The sequence below is a fragment of the Bombus terrestris genome, chromosome 2 (genome assembly GCF_910591885.1).
Source record: "Bombus terrestris chromosome 2, iyBomTerr1.2, whole genome shotgun sequence".
Classification (NCBI taxonomy): domain Eukaryota; kingdom Metazoa; phylum Arthropoda; class Insecta; order Hymenoptera; family Apidae; genus Bombus; species Bombus terrestris.
In genome coordinates this window covers 10378902-10397227 of record NC_063270.1, presented here as the reverse complement: position 1 = coordinate 10397227, position 18326 = coordinate 10378902, and the positions used below count along the sequence as shown (strand labels likewise).

The following is an 18326-nucleotide window of genomic DNA, read 5'->3' as shown; positions in this document are numbered from 1 at the left end:
TGAAATCGCCCAATCACGAAATAAAAACGACATCTATATTTTGTGCAGCGTATGGATATCGTAAGTTCGTGATCCAATGAGTCGAGCCTGGAAAAATAAATAGAACTACGTGATTAAATTCTTAGTTGATTCACAACTTTCCTTGTTTCCCTATTCTTTTTTCGTACATTAACCTCTTAAGCGAAAAGATCAGATTTATCGTGCAAATTTATATCCAAAACGTTCGTAAAAATCATAATTCATTAACGACTATCAACCAATAGCTGAATCTGCTGTGTACTATGTGATTAGTTTTGTTTACTTCTAACAGAGAGGAAACTTACTGCCTTTAGCTTTTACTCAACTTAACAATACGATATACGGTATACATAGAGTCAATTGCGCCTTATGGCATGCTGATCTGTAAACTATCAATTCTGCACAACAAATATTAAAGTTAGTTGTGATGACACACGCTTGACATAAACGTTTTTGAAGCTTTAACATGTTGAGTTCGTCACATACTCATGTCGGCCGTCGTGCAAGACAAATTTCTAATAGTGATGGAAATACAGAATCTGGAGAAACTAAACCTCTGACAGAAGCAGAAATGAATAAGCTAGGGGCAAAAATTGTTAAAGCTGAAATAATGGGCAATACTGTATGTATACTTATTAACATTTTACGCTACATACACGAAATGTGCCAAGAAATTGTAAAAATTCATGATATTTTTTTTTAGAAACTTGCTGATGAATTAAAAATTCAGTTAGAAAATGCTAGAGATATCGCAAAAAATGTTCAAATATGCAGTACAGAAGAAGTCCAAAATGTAATTCTTACACAAACTGATTCAAAAGGTATGTATTATGTGTATAAAATTGTACATTTGAAATAAATAATGAATAACATATAATAGGTATTACAAGACCATTGGAATCCAGAGTTCAAACTATAAAATCTTCACAAAATAGTAAACGGAAAAATATAGAAACACATGTTTGTAGAAAGAAAGTGAGACATTACTTTGATGATGATAAATATTCATTGGAAAATTTGGTATGTTTACTAAAATATAACTTTTATAGTCAATAATATTAAATCTCAATAACATCATCAATGTGTTTAAGTTCCATAAAGAAAAAGGAAGATCTACAAATGAAGATGATGCAGCATTTCTTAAAATTGCTTCTAAGGTATGTCATACAAAATCTATTTTAAAAGATATTATGGAATACATGATGTGCAAAATAACTTATAGAATGGAGATATGGATGAGATGTTTGAGGAACACATTACGCATATTAAATCAGATGCTGAACAAAATAAGAAAGATCGTTCATGTGCAATTAAGGAACATAAACGTTTATCGAAAAGTTTGGATAATTGTTATTGGTGTATTGATTCAAAATACATGTTAAAACACATGATCATTACAATGGATTCTGATATTTGTTTAAGTCTACCTCATTATACCTCTTTGACTTCCGGGCATTGTATAATAACACCCTTACACCATATTGCTTGCCAATTACAATTGGATGAAAATATTTGGGAAAAGCTGAAGGTAAAACATATTTTCTGGATATTATTGTTTAATAATATGCCTTTTTTCCTTGCAAGTATTTTATTTTCAGATGGTTAAAGAAGCTTTATATAAAATGTTCATGGATCAAAATTTGTATCCAGTGTTCTATGAAATTTACAAGAGTCGTCACAAATTTTCACATATGCAATTGGAATGTGTTCCACTGAAGAAAAGAATCGGTGAATTAGCACCAATATACTTTAAGGTAAATATGTACATAGACTTAATACATTTGAATAGTATCAAGCTTTATATTTGATGTTTTTGGCAGAAAGCCTTATTAGAATGTGAAACTGAATGGTCAATGAACAAAAAAGTAATCAATCTTGAAAATAAAGATGTGCGTAAAGCTATTCCAAATGGTCTATCATATTTTATGGTAGAATTTGAAAGAAATAAAGGATATGCTCATGTTATTGAGGACGAGCATATGTTTCCGACAAATTTTGCACAGGTAATTTTCTTTTAAAAAAAGTATGAATGAATGGTTATTCCACAAAAATATTAATTTCAAATGTTAATTTACTGCAGGAAATTATAGGTGGGATGTTGGATCTAAATCGGGACATATGGAGAAAGCCAAAAAAAGAACATTTTGATCAACAACGTGAGAAAGTATTAAAATTTTCAGAGATATGGAAAAAGTATGAACCTGAAATTAAAAAATCATAATTAGGTATGATTCCTTGATGATTTATAAATAAATAATGATTTATAAATAAATGTAATTTTTGCAAATAATTGCCAACAAATTATCGCAATACATAATTTTTTTTACAAAAATTTTAATATAGGTGAATAAAGTTTTATCTACATTATTCATTTATTTAGCCTTAAATGTATAAATACATACAAGAAGTTTCTATATATTATAAAAATGTTCGATATATATAACATATTTATTGTAATCTTCATGTTTAATAAAAACCTGTTACTGGTACTTTTTCGAAATATTCTTTTAAAACAGATGGAAATAGTGATAAAATTTTAAAACGTGTTCCCATTTTATCTTCATCCATTATCATATGATATCCTGTTTGTAACGATTTCTTTCTTTCTTCTGAAATATTTTGTAAGAGCATTTGCAATCTTAAATCAATTCCAAGGTTTCGTAGAAAGCTTGATTGAGTTACTGGTCCAAAAGTTATTAACCTATCATCTTTCTCTGCAATTTTTTTAATAGCTGCAAAATCAACATCTGCTGTTAAATCTGCAGTTCCTGGGTGTAATAGTGGATCGTGTATTTTATGTTGAGAAAATCCACGAAAAGTATCAGTTTTATCACCATTATGGCCATAATCACAAATTAGAGCAAATCCACCACATTCCCATAAAAAGTTTGCTATATAATCCACTATTACTAAACTTTCTGGGCTAATTTCAACATGCTCTCTCTTTTCATCATTCTGAAAGATATTCACAAAATGTATTTAATCTGTAATTTTGTATTTTATTTTATTTTAGAATAAAATACAAGTAGTATTACTGATATATAAAAGGTAGCAGGTGTTGGAGCATTTGATAACACATAACAAAATTTCTCTTCATTACTTCCTTGAATTATGTCTACTAAAACTTCACACCAGCCTCTATCAGTTTTCTAAATGTAAAATTATTATATGTATATAAAGTATTATATATAAATTGTATATATTAGGTATAGTTAATATACCTGAAATTTATGAATTGGTAATGCATCAAAAAATTCATGTGCTAAAAATATACTAAAATTTTTAGGCACATCCTTAATAGAATTGTACCAATATATTTTTATCCCATCTTCTGTAATACCTTCTCTATAGTAATTGATAGGGTTACTTTTAGATTCATTAATTTTTGTATCATATTCTGTAATTGTTTTACATAAATTCTTTGCCTGAATCAAGGACAAAGTAGGACTAATTTCAACTAAATGTACTGATATATTATTTAGAGATTTAAATTGTTTATACACCTGTACAGTAGAGATATATTTATAAAATAATTATATAATTTTATACTTTGAATATTAAAGACATACCCTTAATATATCTTTAATTAAAGTTCCTCTGCCTGGACCTAATTCAATTATTTGAAAAGGACCCTTAGAAATCTTTTGCGATTCATATTTCATCCATATGGCTATCATCTAAAAAATAAATGATTAAAACATGAATAAATATATATTATATATGCTACATATTATAGTAATTTAATCCAAACAAAAATTTTTCGGGAAGATGACTTACATACTTCTCCAAATAATTGTGTAATTTCTGGTGATGTTGTAAAATCGCCCTGTTTTCCAAAAACGTCTTTATTCATATAGTATCCTACAGTTGGATGAGTTAAAATTTCTTTCATGTAATCATGAATTGTAATAGGTCCACAGGCTAAAATTTTCGAGTATAAATAGTGATAAAGACTTTGTGACTTTTTGTCACTCACGGTTGAAAAATTATACGACGAATAAAACAAAAAACGGTTTCGATAATTTAGTAACATTTTTGTACTAAATGGTTTGTAATACTTTACATATTTTCCAAATGTCCGAAAAATAGCCATATTATCGACCCTTTAATCGATGAATTTAAAGCATATATAACAAATTTAAAGGTTATGTTTACGTATCATCATTGATTAGAAAGAAATTATTTATTTATTTTTTTCACTTTAAATTATCAATTTTTTGTACAATTGATTATTTAAACTCAAATACTTATTTATGTATTTTATCTAAATGTTAAATATATAAGTGAAATTATTCATAGTAGCAAGTTATGTATTCTTTGAATAGATGGCAGCAAATATTCTGCTTTTGTTTTTATATATCACTTAAAAAGTGAACAGAACAAATTATTTTGTATATTAATTTTGCACTCGGTAATTAAAGACATAAAATAAAAGTGTCAGTGTTAATATTTAATTTTTTAATATATAAAATATCTATAACAAAAAAGTACAAAAATACAAAATATATCTAGAGCGATACTTTTACATGTTTTACTATTAATAACCTAGACTAATGATAAATGTAAATGAATGTACAAAATCAACAATGTATTATATTACGGAAAATAAATGGATACGAAGATGAAATTTAAAAAATCTTTGCCTCCGTTAGTTGAAGGCAAAATTCATGGTTATTTAAAATTTGTCATTGATGAAGTCATTTGGTCAAAGAAAAATTTTGGTGATATTAGAATATTTTTATCTTGGTGGGGAGAAACTGATAGAACTGAATTTAGGTAAACTGTATTCATAAAATAATTTTTATTCTATTCTCTAAAGTTTTAATATCAATAATAAAGAATAGAAAGTGATTTTTAATGATGTTTAATCTAAATTAATGTACCTGTCATTTTTTATTTTATATGAATTATCTGCTCCTTTTCTTATATTGTTGATTAAACAATTTATTTCTCTTTAGTTTTATATCTTATTGCATATATTTTAAAATATACGTTTTTTTTCAGACCAGCAGATATTACAAAAGATATTGTAAGATCAGAGGAAGAAATAACTGAGGTTTATGCTATTCGTACAAATATAAATCTCTTTGAAGAATACATTAAGAATTGTGAATCTGTAGAATTACTGGTTGTTAGTAAAGAAACTAATATAATTATTGGAACATCACAAATCACAGATTTATTAGAGATTCTTAATTGTAAACCATATTTTAGATATGTACCTATTGTAAGTAATCATGAAAATAAAATAGGAGAAATTCATGTTTCTATGAAGTTAGAATATATGACAAAAGCTTTTAGTATGCAATTAAAAACACATAAATGTGGAAAAGAGCAAGGTACTGATAATACCTTAGTTTCAACTAGTAATAATTTTAAGAATCAGGATTATTTGATATCTGATAGGTGTACAGTTAACAAAAAAATAAAACCCGAAGAAAGTGATACTTATAAATCTATTTTAAAATTGAAAAGGACGGAATTTCAAGAATCTGTAAATAAACTTAGTAATGAAGTAGCTGATAGACTTGTTGCTCAGATTGTTACAAGAGCTCAAAGGCTCAGAGGAGATTTATTTAAAGAAACATATGATGAAGATGAATTTAGTTCTAGTGATAATTCCATAAATAATGGATTTCAAACTTATGTTTCTGCTAAAAATAAAGAAAAATTATATGAATGTGTTTCGTGCAAAGATATGATGTCATCTATTGAATGTAAAACATGTACATTGAAATCAACAACTTTGCATCCAAGTTTGACAGATCTTGCATCTAGTAGTTTAAAAACATTTAGATATGATAATAAGAGTACGACAAATAATACATCTTCTTCAAAAATGAAGTCCTTAATAGAAGATGCACTTTCAGAAAAAAAATTGTGTATTGATTCAAAAGGTTTATTAAACTTTTAACAATAATATTAGTCCTTTAAATTTTACTGTACTAATGAAAATTATGTTCTATTCTAGATGCTGAACTATTTGATTTTGCTACTTATATCCAAATTAATGTAGACTCATTTACTTTAAGTCCTGCTGGTTATAGACGTGTAAAATCATCTTCATTATCACGTATGTAAATTTATAGAATTCATAAATATCTAACATCTTTTTATGAACTAAATACATATCTTTTTACAGATAACGATAACATTTTTTCATCTGCAACATATTTTGTTCAATATGACATGATATTCGATCATATGAAAGAAAATGACAAAAAGGAAAGTAAACCTGTAAGAATATGTTCTAAAAAACAAACAAATCACGGTACATTGATAGTATTAACATATAGAATATTTGTAATATATTTTATTATATATGTATGTTTAAAATTAATTAATATATTTTTACAGTGGTTTATTTTAATCACAACAATGTATATAGAATATCAAAACTAAAATACTATACAGCATTGCAAATAAAATTTAAAATATTTGTTCGTCATGTCAACAAAAGATCATTAATTGAATTAGGCAATGCTACTATTAATCTTAATGAAATTATAAAAAATAAAAGTTGGAAATTCGCACAACATCTAATTATACTTAATAAAGAAATAAAAACAGGAGAATTAAATGTAATTATAGAATTAGGTCCAGATTCTAATCATTATGAAAAACAGTACATTAGTAAGTATATATAAAGTAGAAAACGAATGTTTATATCGAAGATTTAAATATACTATATTTTTTAGGTAGTATGTCTGTTAAAGAAAACATTCCTATTTTGGATACATCAGAATCACTTAGTGAAGCTAAAAATAAAGGGAGCAAGAATATTACAAAAAATCAGTCTACAACAGATAATGAAGTAACAACAATTTCAGATGAAATAGTAAATTTTCCAATTACTGATAGTAATTCAGTTATTACAAAGTGTGTATCACAATCTATAACAGAAAGCATAGATGATAAAAAAACGGATATAAAACATGACAAAAATAGAATACAAGATAAGGTACAAAAATATGAATTATACTAAAAATGTGTATCAAATAATTATTTTTAGTGATGAAATGATTACTGTGTAGGTTTTACTTCACGGTTTAATATATGTAGTGGAAGGGAAAGAACTATCAGAATTAAATACTTATTTAATATGCAGAGCATTTTGGAGAGAGGATAAGACTAAAAGTCAAGTCTGTAACAATACAAAAAATCCATTTTATCAATTTTGTCAAGTAAATATTTCTGTGTATTCAGTATTTATATCTGTCATGTATATGTGTGTGTGTGTGTGTGTATATATATATATATATAAATTTTACATTTCAGTTAGTACCCCTTATTTATGACAGTGATTTATTAAAACGTATTAAAGACAATTACATAATCATTGAAGTTTATTCAAGAAATAATAATATAGATAATCTATTAGGATTAACAAAATTATCTGTACATCAGTTATATGTTGCATACAGAGATCCACGAGTATTACCATATTTATTATTATCTAAGGTATGCCATTTTAGATTAGTATAATTTAATTATTTCATTCTTTACATAAATTATCATTTTAGTATCCTGTGGTAAGTGTGGATGGCTGGGTACCAATTATAGATCCTGTAACTGGTCAATCTTCTGGTCAGTTGTTTGCACTAGTAGCTCTTGGAACTGCTGAACAAATTACGTTATTAAAGACGACAAGAAATTTGCAAACTATGAATGCTACGTCACAAATATTGCATTTAGACAAATTTTCTGATTTACAAAATACTCCTCGCATACATGCTTTCATTAAAGATGAAAGAGAGTCAAATTTTTCAAATTCGAAAACTCAAGAATGTCAAACTGATATCTCAACTGTTAAAGAGTTTAAATTTAATGAAAAATCACAAGAAAAAACTTCAAATTTAAGACATTCTATTCTACAAAATACAGTTGATCATTTAACGCAAGTTTTAAATGTTAATAAGATTAAAATAGATCAAGCAATACAGACTGAGATAAATTTTGAAGAAAAACAACAATCGAATACAGGACAGATATGTTCAAACGAATTGAACTTTAATAACAGTTCTGATGATAGTGATAATAATAGCGTTAAACATAATCTTTATTTACCAACAGAAACATATAGAAGTGTTGGAGTTGGTGCTGAGTACAATGAAGAAACTGATCAACATCCAAAAAGTAATCACAGTAATACAACATTTGAATCATCAACTATAAATCATGTAGAGAATGAATCAACGAATTCTACGTATAATCAAACAATGTTTAGAGCTATTGTGGAGATTGAATGTGCATTACATTTGCCAAAAATAGAAAAAATTAATGAAACTGTTGAACCAAGTACATATGTATCATTTCAGGCCATTAAATCTGATCATACAAAAGCTTCAAACTCGTATATGATTACTAATACGTTTCCACATAGTTGCAACCCTAAATGGAATTGGAAATGTGATACAGCATTACCGACAGAACTGCTTTTACATGTATGTAATTTTCTTAATTTATTTATAAAAATCTTTTCCCCTTTAAATAATTTTAAACATTCCTTTTTTTTAGGATAAAAAGAGATTAATTCTAAAAATTTGGCGAATATTAGATACAGATAATAGTATGGAAATAAACTTAGAGAAAGATATTGTTATTGGATTCTCTGCTATTGATCTCTCAGTTTTGATTAATGGCTTTCCGACAGTATCTGGTTGGTTTCATATAATGGACTTTACTGGAAAATGCAATGGACAAATTAAAGTATTATTTATTATTATATATATATGTATATGTATATGTTATTATATTTGTTTTTACTTATTGTTTATTTTATTCTTTACTATACTATTTATATTTTAGATATGTATAACACCATTAGCTAATTTATCATTATTTGGAAAACCTATGACATCGTTAAGTGCAACCCGACTACCAATATGTTCTATGTCACAATTAAATTGGGTTCCATTAAATATGTATGAAACACATTCTCATGATATAGAACAAACTAAAACTAGTAATAACTCATCAACATTTACACAGGAAGAAGAGAAATCAGAACATAGTGAAAATCAATTAAATGATCCTATTACTCACATTGATTTTGAAGATGTATCTATGTCATTTTTATCCTTATCCTTAAAGTAAGTAAATTTTATTGCATTTCAATAATTTACAATGAAATTATCATACAGTTATAAACGTGGTGTTCATATTTTTTATAGACAAAAATTAACAGAATTAGATGAAATAACAAAACGCCTAGAATCACGATTACGTGATGTCACAAATACGGCTTTTGAAGATGATTTAGAAAATGAATTTGAATTAAATGAACAAAATAGCGATAATGAAAATAACGATTGTAAAATTATCACTCCAATACTATCTATTGCTACAAGAGATTACAATAGCAGAATATGCCACAATACAAGTACTACAGAAAATGAAAACCAAAATACATCAAATGAAACGAGTATTCAAAATTTTTTGTCTCAAACTTATATTAGTTACAACAATGCAGTTAGTTGTGAAATAATGAAATCTGATTCTTCTAAAATATTGAATTCTTATAGTAAACGAAATTTATCAAATGACAATTCTGAAATACAACAAAGTGAACATTTAGTGCAAAATAGTAGACCACTGGACAATACTTTCACTGATTACCCAGAACGAGGAGCAAAAGCACATATAAATTATTTACTTGATAAACTATCTCTGCAGTTTCCTACACAAACCTGTTTGACTAAGACTATACCAATGGAAAAAAATATTACTAATGTATTAACACATTTACCAAGTAGTAATAATTTACAAGACAGTAATAAACATAACCAAGAACACAAAACATCTATATTATGTAATCAAATGGATGACATACATGAGTTAACTATCCAAAACTCAGAAAATCCTATAAATAATTGTACAACTAAGTCAGAGGTTGATACATATGATAAAAATTCATCTGAGACATCTATGCACTCACAAACTGCTAATAAAGTATCGAAAGTAATTCGTGAAGAATTAATTGCTGAAGAAAATAGCAATACATCTAAATATGATGAATTAACAACGTATCTTGTAACTTCAAATATTCGTCATATGGATTTAAATAACATTTGTAATCCTCTTTTATATCAGCATTTAGTACCTGATTTACATTACTCACATACACCATTAGAAGAAGAAACTATCAAACAATTAGATAATCGATATAGTAAAGTGTTTAATAAATCAATAAGTAATAAATTAAATAGAATACATAGTTCGGTGGAAACTAATTTATCTCTAGCAAATGCTGAACGTTTTAAAACAATACCATCTGGAGTATCAGAAAATATTGATAATAGTATTGATTTAACTGTTCTCCATAATACTAATTACAATGACTTATTGGCTAGTAATAGTACAGAATCGACTACAACTATATCAATTAACAATTCAATAATAAAATCAATTGATTCAGAAGTAGTTGAAAATGACGATTCTGTATCTTCTGAAACATCTCTTCTTGTGCTTTCAAGGCAAGCACCTGATGGTGGTAATCCTATAGAAGATAATAAAAAGCCATTAATTACACAACAAGAAGATAAAATTCTCCACTCATAATCAAGTATACTTATAACTAATATGTAATAAATTTATTACACACACATCTATAATCATAATCATAATTTACACTTATAAATATATACCTTGACTACGTTACACATATTTTTCTTATCGCATACAGTAAATATTGGGTTGACAACTAAGTGATCACGGATTTTGCTATTACCACCTAATGACAAAATCCATAATCACTTAATTGCCAACCCAATAGATATAAAAATAGAATCCTATCTCTTTACAGTATGTATGTAATTTTAAATTAATAATTAATGATTTCTATAATTAGTTTATAATATTTGACGTTTAAAATATCTTGTTCAGATACATTGATATAAAGATAATACAGAACACTAACCTTTTTATTAAAAAAAGTGATATTTATATAAAATTATTATCACATATACATAATAATAACATCACTATGGAAATACATTATAAAGAATCCATTATTAATTAAATCAATAATATTATTCAGAATATGTTTTTAATGTGTTTTTATATAAATACATACTTTAACTATTTTTCATATACTTTTTTTGTGTACACAAATAAAAATTTTTTAAATAAATTATTAATTAAATCCATGGCATGTCAAATAAATATAAAATTCTTTAATAAATAATTATTTGTTCACAGAACATAGATATTAAAATTACACCTCACCTGTTTTGTTAAATTTTTAAAATAGAAAATTTTATATTAATACAAACTACATAGAGTATAAATCAAATTATTCATTGAAGTAACTAGAAAGATAAGCTTCTTTGTGTATCCATTGTACAGCTCTTCTAGGATGCATCAACCATATTTTTGCAGTTGTAGTTTCATGTTGATGCATAATTGAACAATCTCGTATTTTCTAAAATAAATAGAGAAATGAATAAATAATTAAATGTGTATACACTCTCACATGTACATAATTAAAATAAAATCTTACATGAAATTGTTCTAATTCTCTTTGTTTAAACTTTGTTTCCTTCTCATATTCTTTAATCATACATGGCCTGCATAAAAATATTTCATTTTTGAAATGCCAATAATCACCAAGTGGTTTTGTCCCACATATCTTGCAAATATCTGTGTTTCGATTACAACATTTAAGATTCACTCCAAGATTCATTTTTACACTACCACCAAAACTGTGTTTGAATGTAGGACCTTTTCTTTTAATACTAACATACATTCCTGGGCTATATACATATTGTACATTAAATGTTAATTTATACACAATAAGTGATTATAACAACTGTTACAGTTAACAGTGATTGTAACAACTGTTCTACTTATATTACTATTATACCCTGGAGTTGTATTGTCAACAAAAGTCTGTCTTTTGCTGCTAGAATCAAATGGATACTTTGATTTATGTATTAGTTTAGGAAATGTAGAAGTATTGTAATCTAATGGCGATGGATAAATATCTTTCACTTCAACTTTTTTACCAAATCTAGCAATGCCACTGTAACCTTTCTTACTAATACTATGAGAACAAGGCTGAAACAAAATATGTAATATAAAATTATATTATACTTATTTCAAATATTTCAAATCTGTAATTAATTAATATTGTATATTCTAAACGACTGATTATACCTTAGTTATAATTGTTTTAAATGATTTTAAAACATCATATGAATTAGGTGTTACACTTGGATGATCTTCTAATGTATAGTATCTCATAAATGGAGTCATATTTTTTTTTGAAGTATCGCGGGGACGTCCAGATCCAAAACATATCTTTTGCCGCTCTTGTTTTTGTATGACGTATTTAAATCCTATTTATAAATAGCACTTTTTTAGCATAAAGTATTTTAAACTAAATTTATTAGCAGCTACGTTATGTTATAGAGAGAGAGAGAGAGAGAGAGAGAAAGAGAGAGAGAGAGAGAGAAGGGATATGCTTTTAATTATAAGGAAAATATAATACTAATAAAATATATTTATACCTTCCTGACTAGCTGTCATTATCATGAAAATATAGAATGTATTTAGTACGAATATTATAAATTTCAAATTTATATTAGGAAAATCAATGATTACAGCAGTAACATATATGACATACTTATTGGCAAAAAAATTCCATGTCAAATATCCCTAACATTGTGATATTATTTTTTATTGTTTTTAACTTAAATTTGTCTAGTATTTTATATAAAACTTTGTGTTTTTATTAATATATTATTTTTTAATTGCAATGAAATTAGTTTCAAAATAAATGCATAAAATTATACGTTATCAATAAACTATATTTACATAGCACATTAATTCAGATTGCGCGTATATAAATATATTATAGATGCAAATGACTTTATATTTACAAATCACGCGAATAAGAAGCAGCCAATCAGTGCACTGTAATTTATATTCTGCTCAATTCTATGAAATTAAAATAGAGGGCATCTTTTTTGCGTATATTTTTATTACGAGGCATAAAAAGTTATTTCTTCATATGAAATCGTCATCAATATTTGGTATCTTTATTTATTTTACTTAATAAAAATTTCTAATTTGTATATTGCTATATCATTTATTTATAAATACGTAGGATTTGTGTTATAATTATCAAAATCAGGTATATTTCAGCGCCCTCATGTAACTACGCATGCTTATATTATATTCTACAGATATAACTTACGCTATTTGAGTCAAATTCATAACTTTCGTGAAAGAAAATATCATTATTTGCCACTTGGATCTGTATTAATTATTTCGATTCAGAATATATGAATATAGTGCATAGTTACAGGTGATATGTTTATTCAGACAAGAAAGAAATAAGAAAGGAATGTTTTAACACAGGAAGCGTTACAGAAGTTTAGTCGAACAACAGAGTGCGGTAGTCTTAGCAGGTCGATGGTGCTATTCGTACCGACGATTCGTTTGCAGCCGTCTTTGCTTCGCGATGCGTCCACTGATGTGTGTTTCTGCACATGGCCGTGCCGCCCAACGGGCTTCTGCAGTGTTCCACGATTTTTCGCACTTTAACACCGGTAAATGGACTTATTATAGTTAAATTTCCTATTCTAACGATTAAAAAACACGCGTTCTGTGCCTTGAACTATACAAAAAGCGTTTTTCGTGTTGATAGCCATAATTAATGAATCAAAAAGTGAGTCATGGGTAATATCACATCAGTGTTTAGTTCACGATGTAGAGTTAGCATTTTTCCTCGATTTTCAAAGATCTCATTGTTTATAATATCACAATCGATTTTGCATAACTTTATGTTATAAGATATTATTAACGAAATTTTTTTTTAAGTCATTATGTTGTAATGTAACATTCAAGGACGCACAGCGACAAATAAATCGTAATTCCTAAATATTAATACATCTTATCTAAAATTGTATAATTCAAATATGTTACATTATTTTATACGGAAATTGCAAAGATAAATACAATTGTAGTTATTTAGAACATTGAGAAGTTCAATACATTTATATTGTTTACTAATACGAAGATCATACGAAGTTCACAAAACTTTTTAAAGTAATAATTTTTTCATAAATATATAAATTTTCATTAAGTGCAATAATATTTAAATTAAATTTTTTTTTTCAAATAGTTATACATCATGTATATTTGTTTCCTTCAGTATTTTATAGAATTGTTATGATTTCAAATATTAAGTATTTGAGTATTTCTTAAAAATTAATCATTTTGTAAAAACTAATTTTTTATATTATGATATGATACCATGATAAAGATTTAATTGGCATGAAAATTTATGAACATAAAATTCAAATATAAAACAAGATTCTTTATTTTTATGCATTTATTTATATAGGAGACTTATAAATATCAGGATATACTTATCCTAATAATATTACATATAGTTATATATTCATAGTTCTTTCTTGTAAACATAACATACTTATTTTTAAATATATTTTTTAGGATTGTATTTATCATTTTTAGAAGAATTATATTATATATTACATCCACCATGACTACATCATCGGAAGATGTTCTAATGCAAGTAGGACAAGTTCGTTATAAAAAAGGAGATGGCACTTTATATGTCATGAATGAAAGAATAGCCTGGATGCTTGATAACAGAGACACTGTATCAGTCAGCCACAAATATGCTGACATTAAGTGTAAGAACATTCGTGTAAAAATCAAAATAATGTTTAATAAAAAGATTATTAAAAAAAACTTGCTTTACTATAACTTTACTATATGTTTTGCTTTCGATGTATTAATAATTTAATTATTTATATCTATCTCTTTACGTTAACTTATATTAAATGTATATTTATAGTTTAATCTTTTCTGTTTAATAGAGCAGTAAAATTGGAAAATTATCAAAAGGAAAATTTATATTTACTGATATTAAGTAACTCTTTGAAATTTAATATATTACACTATACCTTTTTTTGTAGTACAAAAGATATCACCAGAAGGAAAATCAAAAATACAATTACAAGTTGTATTACATGATGGTTCATCATCTATATTTCATTTTGTAAACAGAAATGGGCAAGAGGCACAAATTAAAGATCGTGATGATGTAAAAGAATTACTTCAGCAATTATTACCAAAATTTAAAAGAAAAGTAAATAAAGAATTGGAAGAAAAAAATAGGTAAGGTATTTCATATTACAGTGATATTTATAATTACATTATTCATATACTATCATATACTATACTAAAATATATCTATATCATTCATATATTAAAATGTATTATTTAACAGAATGCTTCAAGAAAATCCTGTATTGCTTCAGTTATACAGAGATTTGGTTATTACACAAGTTATTTCATCTGAAGAATTTTGGTCACAACATGCTGCAGAATATACCCAAGCTAAAAAAAGTCAAAGACAAGAAATAGGAGTAAATAGTGCTTTTCTGGTAAGAATTTTTTGCTATTAAAATACAAATCACATACTAGAAGAATAAATTAATGAATAATTCAATACATTATTTATAGGCTGATATAAAACCACAAACTGATGGTTGTAATGGATTGAAATATAATTTAACTGTTGATATTATAGAGTGTATATTTAAGACTTATCCAGCAGTAAAAAGAAAACATCAAGAAAATGTGCCTCATAAAATGTCAGAATCTGATTTTTGGACAAAATTCTTTCAGTCACATTATTTTCATCGAGATCGTATCAATGCAGGGACCAAGGATCTTTTTACCGAATGTGCCAAAATAGATGATCAAGAACTTAAAAAAGATATTCAATCGGGTATTGATGATCCATTGGTGGATATAACTTCTTTTGAGGATCAAACTCTAGATGATAATTATGGGAATGGACCTAGTAAATCTGACAAAGTTTCAGGAAATATTGTACATCAAAGTATGATTAAGAGATTTAATCAACATAGTATCATGGTTTTAAAGGCCAGCACTGCCAAGCAATCTACACAATCCATTCAACCACAATTAAATGGATCAACGCCATCAGCAAGTAAAACTACAACACTGTCTAATCAGTTAGATGAACGACCAAAGAAAAAAGTAAAGTTATAATATGCATATACATTTTAATATAAAATAATACATCCAATAACAATATGTATATATTTTATTTTCAGCTTAGAATACAAGAAAAATTAATTTATGATGATCTTGATACCACTCATGATATTAATACAAATAATAGTGCACCATTAAATTTGAATCATATAGACAGGTATTTACATGGTCCAGTGCCAGGATATGGTAATACGGAACCGACGTCTGAAGAACTTCTTATGACATTAAATCAATTAAGAAAGGAAGTAAGTGGTTGGCTGGCAGGAAATAGTATACCAAGGCAATTAGCAACATCATTAGTTAGCCCAGCTGCAGCAGTCTCTGCCCTAGGAGAATTAACTCCAGGTGGTTCTTTAATGAAAGGCTTCAGAGAAGAAAGTCTTGGACGTGAGTATATATTATTAATTGTAAATTGAATTGATTAAAATATGTAATATGTCGTTTATGTCAATTACAGAATTAATACCAAAGGATTTAGAAAGAGAACTACGTAATGTATATGTGTGTACATGTGAACTTCTAAGGCATTTTTGGCGAAGTTTCCCACCTACAACTCCACAGCTTGAAGAAAAAGCTATTAGAATGCACGAAGCATTACATAGATTTCATTCTGCTAAACTTAAACCTTTTGAAGTAAGTTCTATAAATTTTTCACATTCATTAGTTTACGTTATTTTTTTCACAAGGAATGTTGGATGTTTTCTTTTTTAGGATCGTGTTCAACGAGATTTTTCTGCTGTTAGTCAACATTTAACAAGTCATTTAAATCAACTATTAAATACAGCATATAGAAAATTCGCAGTTTGGCAACAACGTAAGATGCAAATGAGGTAGCCATTGAATAATTTGTCGTACAATTAAAAACAACGTGAATAAAGCAAAGCAATATTGGTCATCCTATATATATTGCATTTTATAATGTTACCATAATTAGGGATTAATATGGGTGTATTTCACAAAAACCAAAGCTGAATCGTGTCATGCATCCTATGCTGCCACATACTGTTTATTTATTCTTACAAATAATTGTGTTTATTATTGTTTTAAAATTTTCACAAATATTTTACTTTGATCCATCTGCAAGCGATATTTCATTTCATTAATATTTTCATAATATAGTATATAGTTTATTTATTTACTTTTCATAGGTTATTGTATATTGTGTTGCACGTCTTATATTAATCAATGGTTGATATGATGGAGCTACAAAATTTCAAGAATTTAAATTCATAAAAAAATATATTACATGTAGAATAAAGTTAATATTTATAAATTTTCAAAAAAAAGCTATGATTGCGATGGAACGTCTAAAATTTATAAAATGTAACTACGTAGATGAATGTGTGTTAAGAGAAATATCTATTGTACGATATCAAAGTAGCTGTGATACCGCCACTGTATTATTAAGATGTATTAAGAGGTAAATTTCGTCGTTTTGTGAATGTTTATTTCTACATTATAAATATTCCTATACATGTTAATGGATTTAGAACATCAATCTTTTTCTTGATATATATTATAATTATATGAACGAAGAGTATGTTCTATACAAAATATAAACGAAACAAATATTGTTTACCTGGAAATTTACAAACTATTAATGCACAGTGGCATCAGTATACTTTTTACGATATCTGCGATATACTCAACTAAGTGTCTTAATTGTTGAATCCTATTTTTTTTTTTTTTTTTTTTTTTTTTTAATATATATATATATTATTGGGTAAAGCAATTTGCAATTCGAGATTTCGTAAACTGCCTGCTCACTTTCTCTACAGTAGCAATAATTTGGCAGTTGCCGAGATGAGTGATATCTAACTTAATCAGTAAAAAACCTTTGAGATCATACTCGGAAGTTACGCTATGAATACTATTATAATATCGATTGTAAATATATTCTTACATTATCATTACAATAAATGTTATTATTATGAATTAGTATTTAGTTAATAACATCCTATTAAGTGACTAATTGCTCTTGTTATTAAAATATCAAGTTCATTAAAATATAGAATTACGATACTGATCAACAAGTTATATATATGATGTACTCATTGTGTACGTGTGTGTGTAGGTCCCTTAAATCTTATCTAAACTTGTAATTTTCATTTAAACTGTATATATAATAAGATAAGAAAAATGTTAACAAGTTTAAGGTATATCCTTACTGGTTAATGCAAAAAAATAGCTATTTTTCAGGAGAAATGAAATTGCTTACAAATAAGCAAGTTATCAAGGAGGTAGGATAT

At 26.6% G+C, this 18326-nt stretch overlaps 5 protein-coding genes across 8 annotated transcripts; 3 read left to right on the top strand and 2 right to left on the bottom strand.

Moving 5' to 3' along the window:
• The first annotated feature begins 58 nt into the window (after positions 1-58).
• LOC100648697 (CWF19-like protein 2) lies at positions 59-2507 on the top strand. 2 transcript variants are annotated; one of them, XM_012318974.3, is made up of 9 exons: positions 84-221; positions 311-640; positions 722-839; positions 899-1038; positions 1110-1175; positions 1241-1546; positions 1617-1772; positions 1839-2021; positions 2099-2507. In XM_012318974.3, exons 2-9 carry the CDS (start codon positions 485-487, stop codon positions 2237-2239), a joined length of 1266 nt encoding a protein of 421 aa, XP_012174364.1. In that variant the 5' UTR covers positions 84-221; positions 311-484; the 3' UTR covers positions 2240-2507. The 2 variants fall into 2 exon arrangements, with proteins under 2 accessions (XP_003402628.1, XP_012174364.1); XM_003402580.4 differs by having other exon boundaries at positions 59-640.
• On the bottom strand, positions 2276-4306 carry LOC100648922 (protein arginine methyltransferase NDUFAF7, mitochondrial). Its single transcript, XM_003402582.4, has 5 exons — positions 3800-4306; positions 3588-3695; positions 3240-3521; positions 3054-3167; positions 2276-2973 (listed from the first exon to the last, which is right to left on the bottom strand). The coding sequence occupies exons 1-5, from the start codon at positions 4109-4111 to the stop codon at positions 2485-2487; spliced, it is 1305 nt and encodes a 434-aa protein (XP_003402630.1). The 5' UTR covers positions 4112-4306; the 3' UTR covers positions 2276-2484.
• LOC100648584 (C2 domain-containing protein 3) lies at positions 3945-10937 on the top strand. 2 transcript variants are annotated; one of them, XM_048411359.1, is made up of 13 exons: positions 3945-4065; positions 5023-5149; positions 5233-5915; positions 5990-6091; positions 6161-6289; positions 6376-6651; positions 6717-6979; positions 7053-7202; positions 7297-7479; positions 7542-8462; positions 8536-8727; positions 8827-9110; positions 9192-10937. In XM_048411359.1, exons 3-13 carry the CDS (start codon positions 5288-5290, stop codon positions 10576-10578), a joined length of 4515 nt encoding a protein of 1504 aa, XP_048267316.1. In that variant the 5' UTR covers positions 3945-4065; positions 5023-5149; positions 5233-5287; the 3' UTR covers positions 10579-10937. The 2 variants fall into 2 exon arrangements, with proteins under 2 accessions (XP_048267316.1, XP_012174362.1); XM_012318972.3 differs by lacking the exon at positions 3945-4065 and adding an exon at positions 4443-4794 and having other exon boundaries at positions 5023-5915.
• Positions 10176-12660, bottom strand: LOC100649041. The gene is made up of 6 exons (XM_020867822.2): positions 12528-12660; positions 12175-12356; positions 11882-12075; positions 11519-11771; positions 11245-11440; positions 10176-10516 (listed from the first exon to the last, which is right to left on the bottom strand). The coding sequence occupies exons 1-5, from the start codon at positions 12550-12552 to the stop codon at positions 11312-11314; spliced, it is 783 nt and encodes a 260-aa protein (XP_020723481.1). The 5' UTR covers positions 12553-12660; the 3' UTR covers positions 10176-10516; positions 11245-11311.
• A 590-nt stretch (positions 12661-13250) lies between these two features.
• On the top strand, positions 13251-18012 carry LOC100649159 (general transcription factor IIH subunit 1). Of its 2 annotated transcripts, none has more exons than XM_048411441.1 (8): positions 13251-13690; positions 14479-14681; positions 14967-15168; positions 15281-15437; positions 15517-16059; positions 16137-16464; positions 16535-16710; positions 16789-18012. In XM_048411441.1, the coding sequence occupies exons 2-8, from the start codon at positions 14528-14530 to the stop codon at positions 16909-16911; spliced, it is 1683 nt and encodes a 560-aa protein (XP_048267398.1). In that variant the 5' UTR covers positions 13251-13690; positions 14479-14527; the 3' UTR covers positions 16912-18012. The 2 variants fall into 2 exon arrangements, with proteins under 2 accessions (XP_048267398.1, XP_048267394.1); XM_048411437.1 differs by having other exon boundaries at positions 13252-13571.
• Positions 18013-18326: the final 314 nt, after the last annotated feature.

What these genes read in the sequence shown, in the direction of transcription:
- LOC100648584 (XM_012318972.3), top strand. Translation starts at nt 4,628, where the DNA reads ATGGATACGAAGATGAAATTTAAAAAATCTTTGCCTCCGTTAGTTGAA. An exon ending in AAAATCATCTTCATTATCAC is followed by an intron (nt 6,092 to 6,160) that starts GTATGTAAATTT and finishes ATCTTTTTACAG; the next exon opens with ATAACGATAACATTTTTTCA. An exon ending in TAAAAAACAAACAAATCACG is followed by an intron (nt 6,290 to 6,375) that starts GTACATTGATAG and finishes ATATTTTTACAG; the next exon opens with TGGTTTATTTTAATCACAAC.
- LOC100649041 (XM_020867822.2), bottom strand. Translation starts at nt 12,552, where the DNA reads ATGATAATGACAGCTAGTCAGGAAG. An exon ending in AATGACAGCTAGTCAGGAAG is followed by an intron (nt 12,357 to 12,527) that starts GTATAAATATAT and finishes ATTTATAAATAG; the next exon opens with GATTTAAATACGTCATACAA. An exon ending in GAGAATTAGAACAATTTCAT is followed by an intron (nt 11,441 to 11,518) that starts GTAAGATTTTAT and finishes TATTTATTTTAG; the next exon opens with AAAATACGAGATTGTTCAAT.
- LOC100648697 (XM_003402580.4), top strand. Translation starts at nt 485, where the DNA reads ATGTTGAGTTCGTCACATACTCATGTCGGCCGTCGTGCAAGACAAATT. An exon ending in CTGAAATAATGGGCAATACT is followed by an intron (nt 641 to 721) that starts GTATGTATACTT and finishes ATTTTTTTTTAG; the next exon opens with AAACTTGCTGATGAATTAAA. An exon ending in TTCCGACAAATTTTGCACAG is followed by an intron (nt 2,022 to 2,098) that starts GTAATTTTCTTT and finishes AATTTACTGCAG; the next exon opens with GAAATTATAGGTGGGATGTT.
- LOC100649159 (XM_048411441.1), top strand. Translation starts at nt 14,528, where the DNA reads ATGACTACATCATCGGAAGATGTTCTAATGCAAGTAGGACAAGTTCGT. An exon ending in CAAATATGCTGACATTAAGT is followed by an intron (nt 14,682 to 14,966) that starts GTAAGAACATTC and finishes CTTTTTTTGTAG; the next exon opens with TACAAAAGATATCACCAGAA. An exon ending in CAGAGAAGAAAGTCTTGGAC is followed by an intron (nt 16,465 to 16,534) that starts GTGAGTATATAT and finishes TGTCAATTACAG; the next exon opens with AATTAATACCAAAGGATTTA.
- LOC100648922 (XM_003402582.4), bottom strand. Translation starts at nt 4,111, where the DNA reads ATGGCTATTTTTCGGACATTTGGAAAATATGTAAAGTATTACAAACCA. An exon ending in TTACACAATTATTTGGAGAA is followed by an intron (nt 3,696 to 3,799) that starts GTATGTAAGTCA and finishes TTTATTTTTTAG; the next exon opens with ATGATAGCCATATGGATGAA. An exon ending in TACCAATTCATAAATTTCAG is followed by an intron (nt 3,168 to 3,239) that starts GTATATTAACTA and finishes TTTTACATTTAG; the next exon opens with AAAACTGATAGAGGCTGGTG.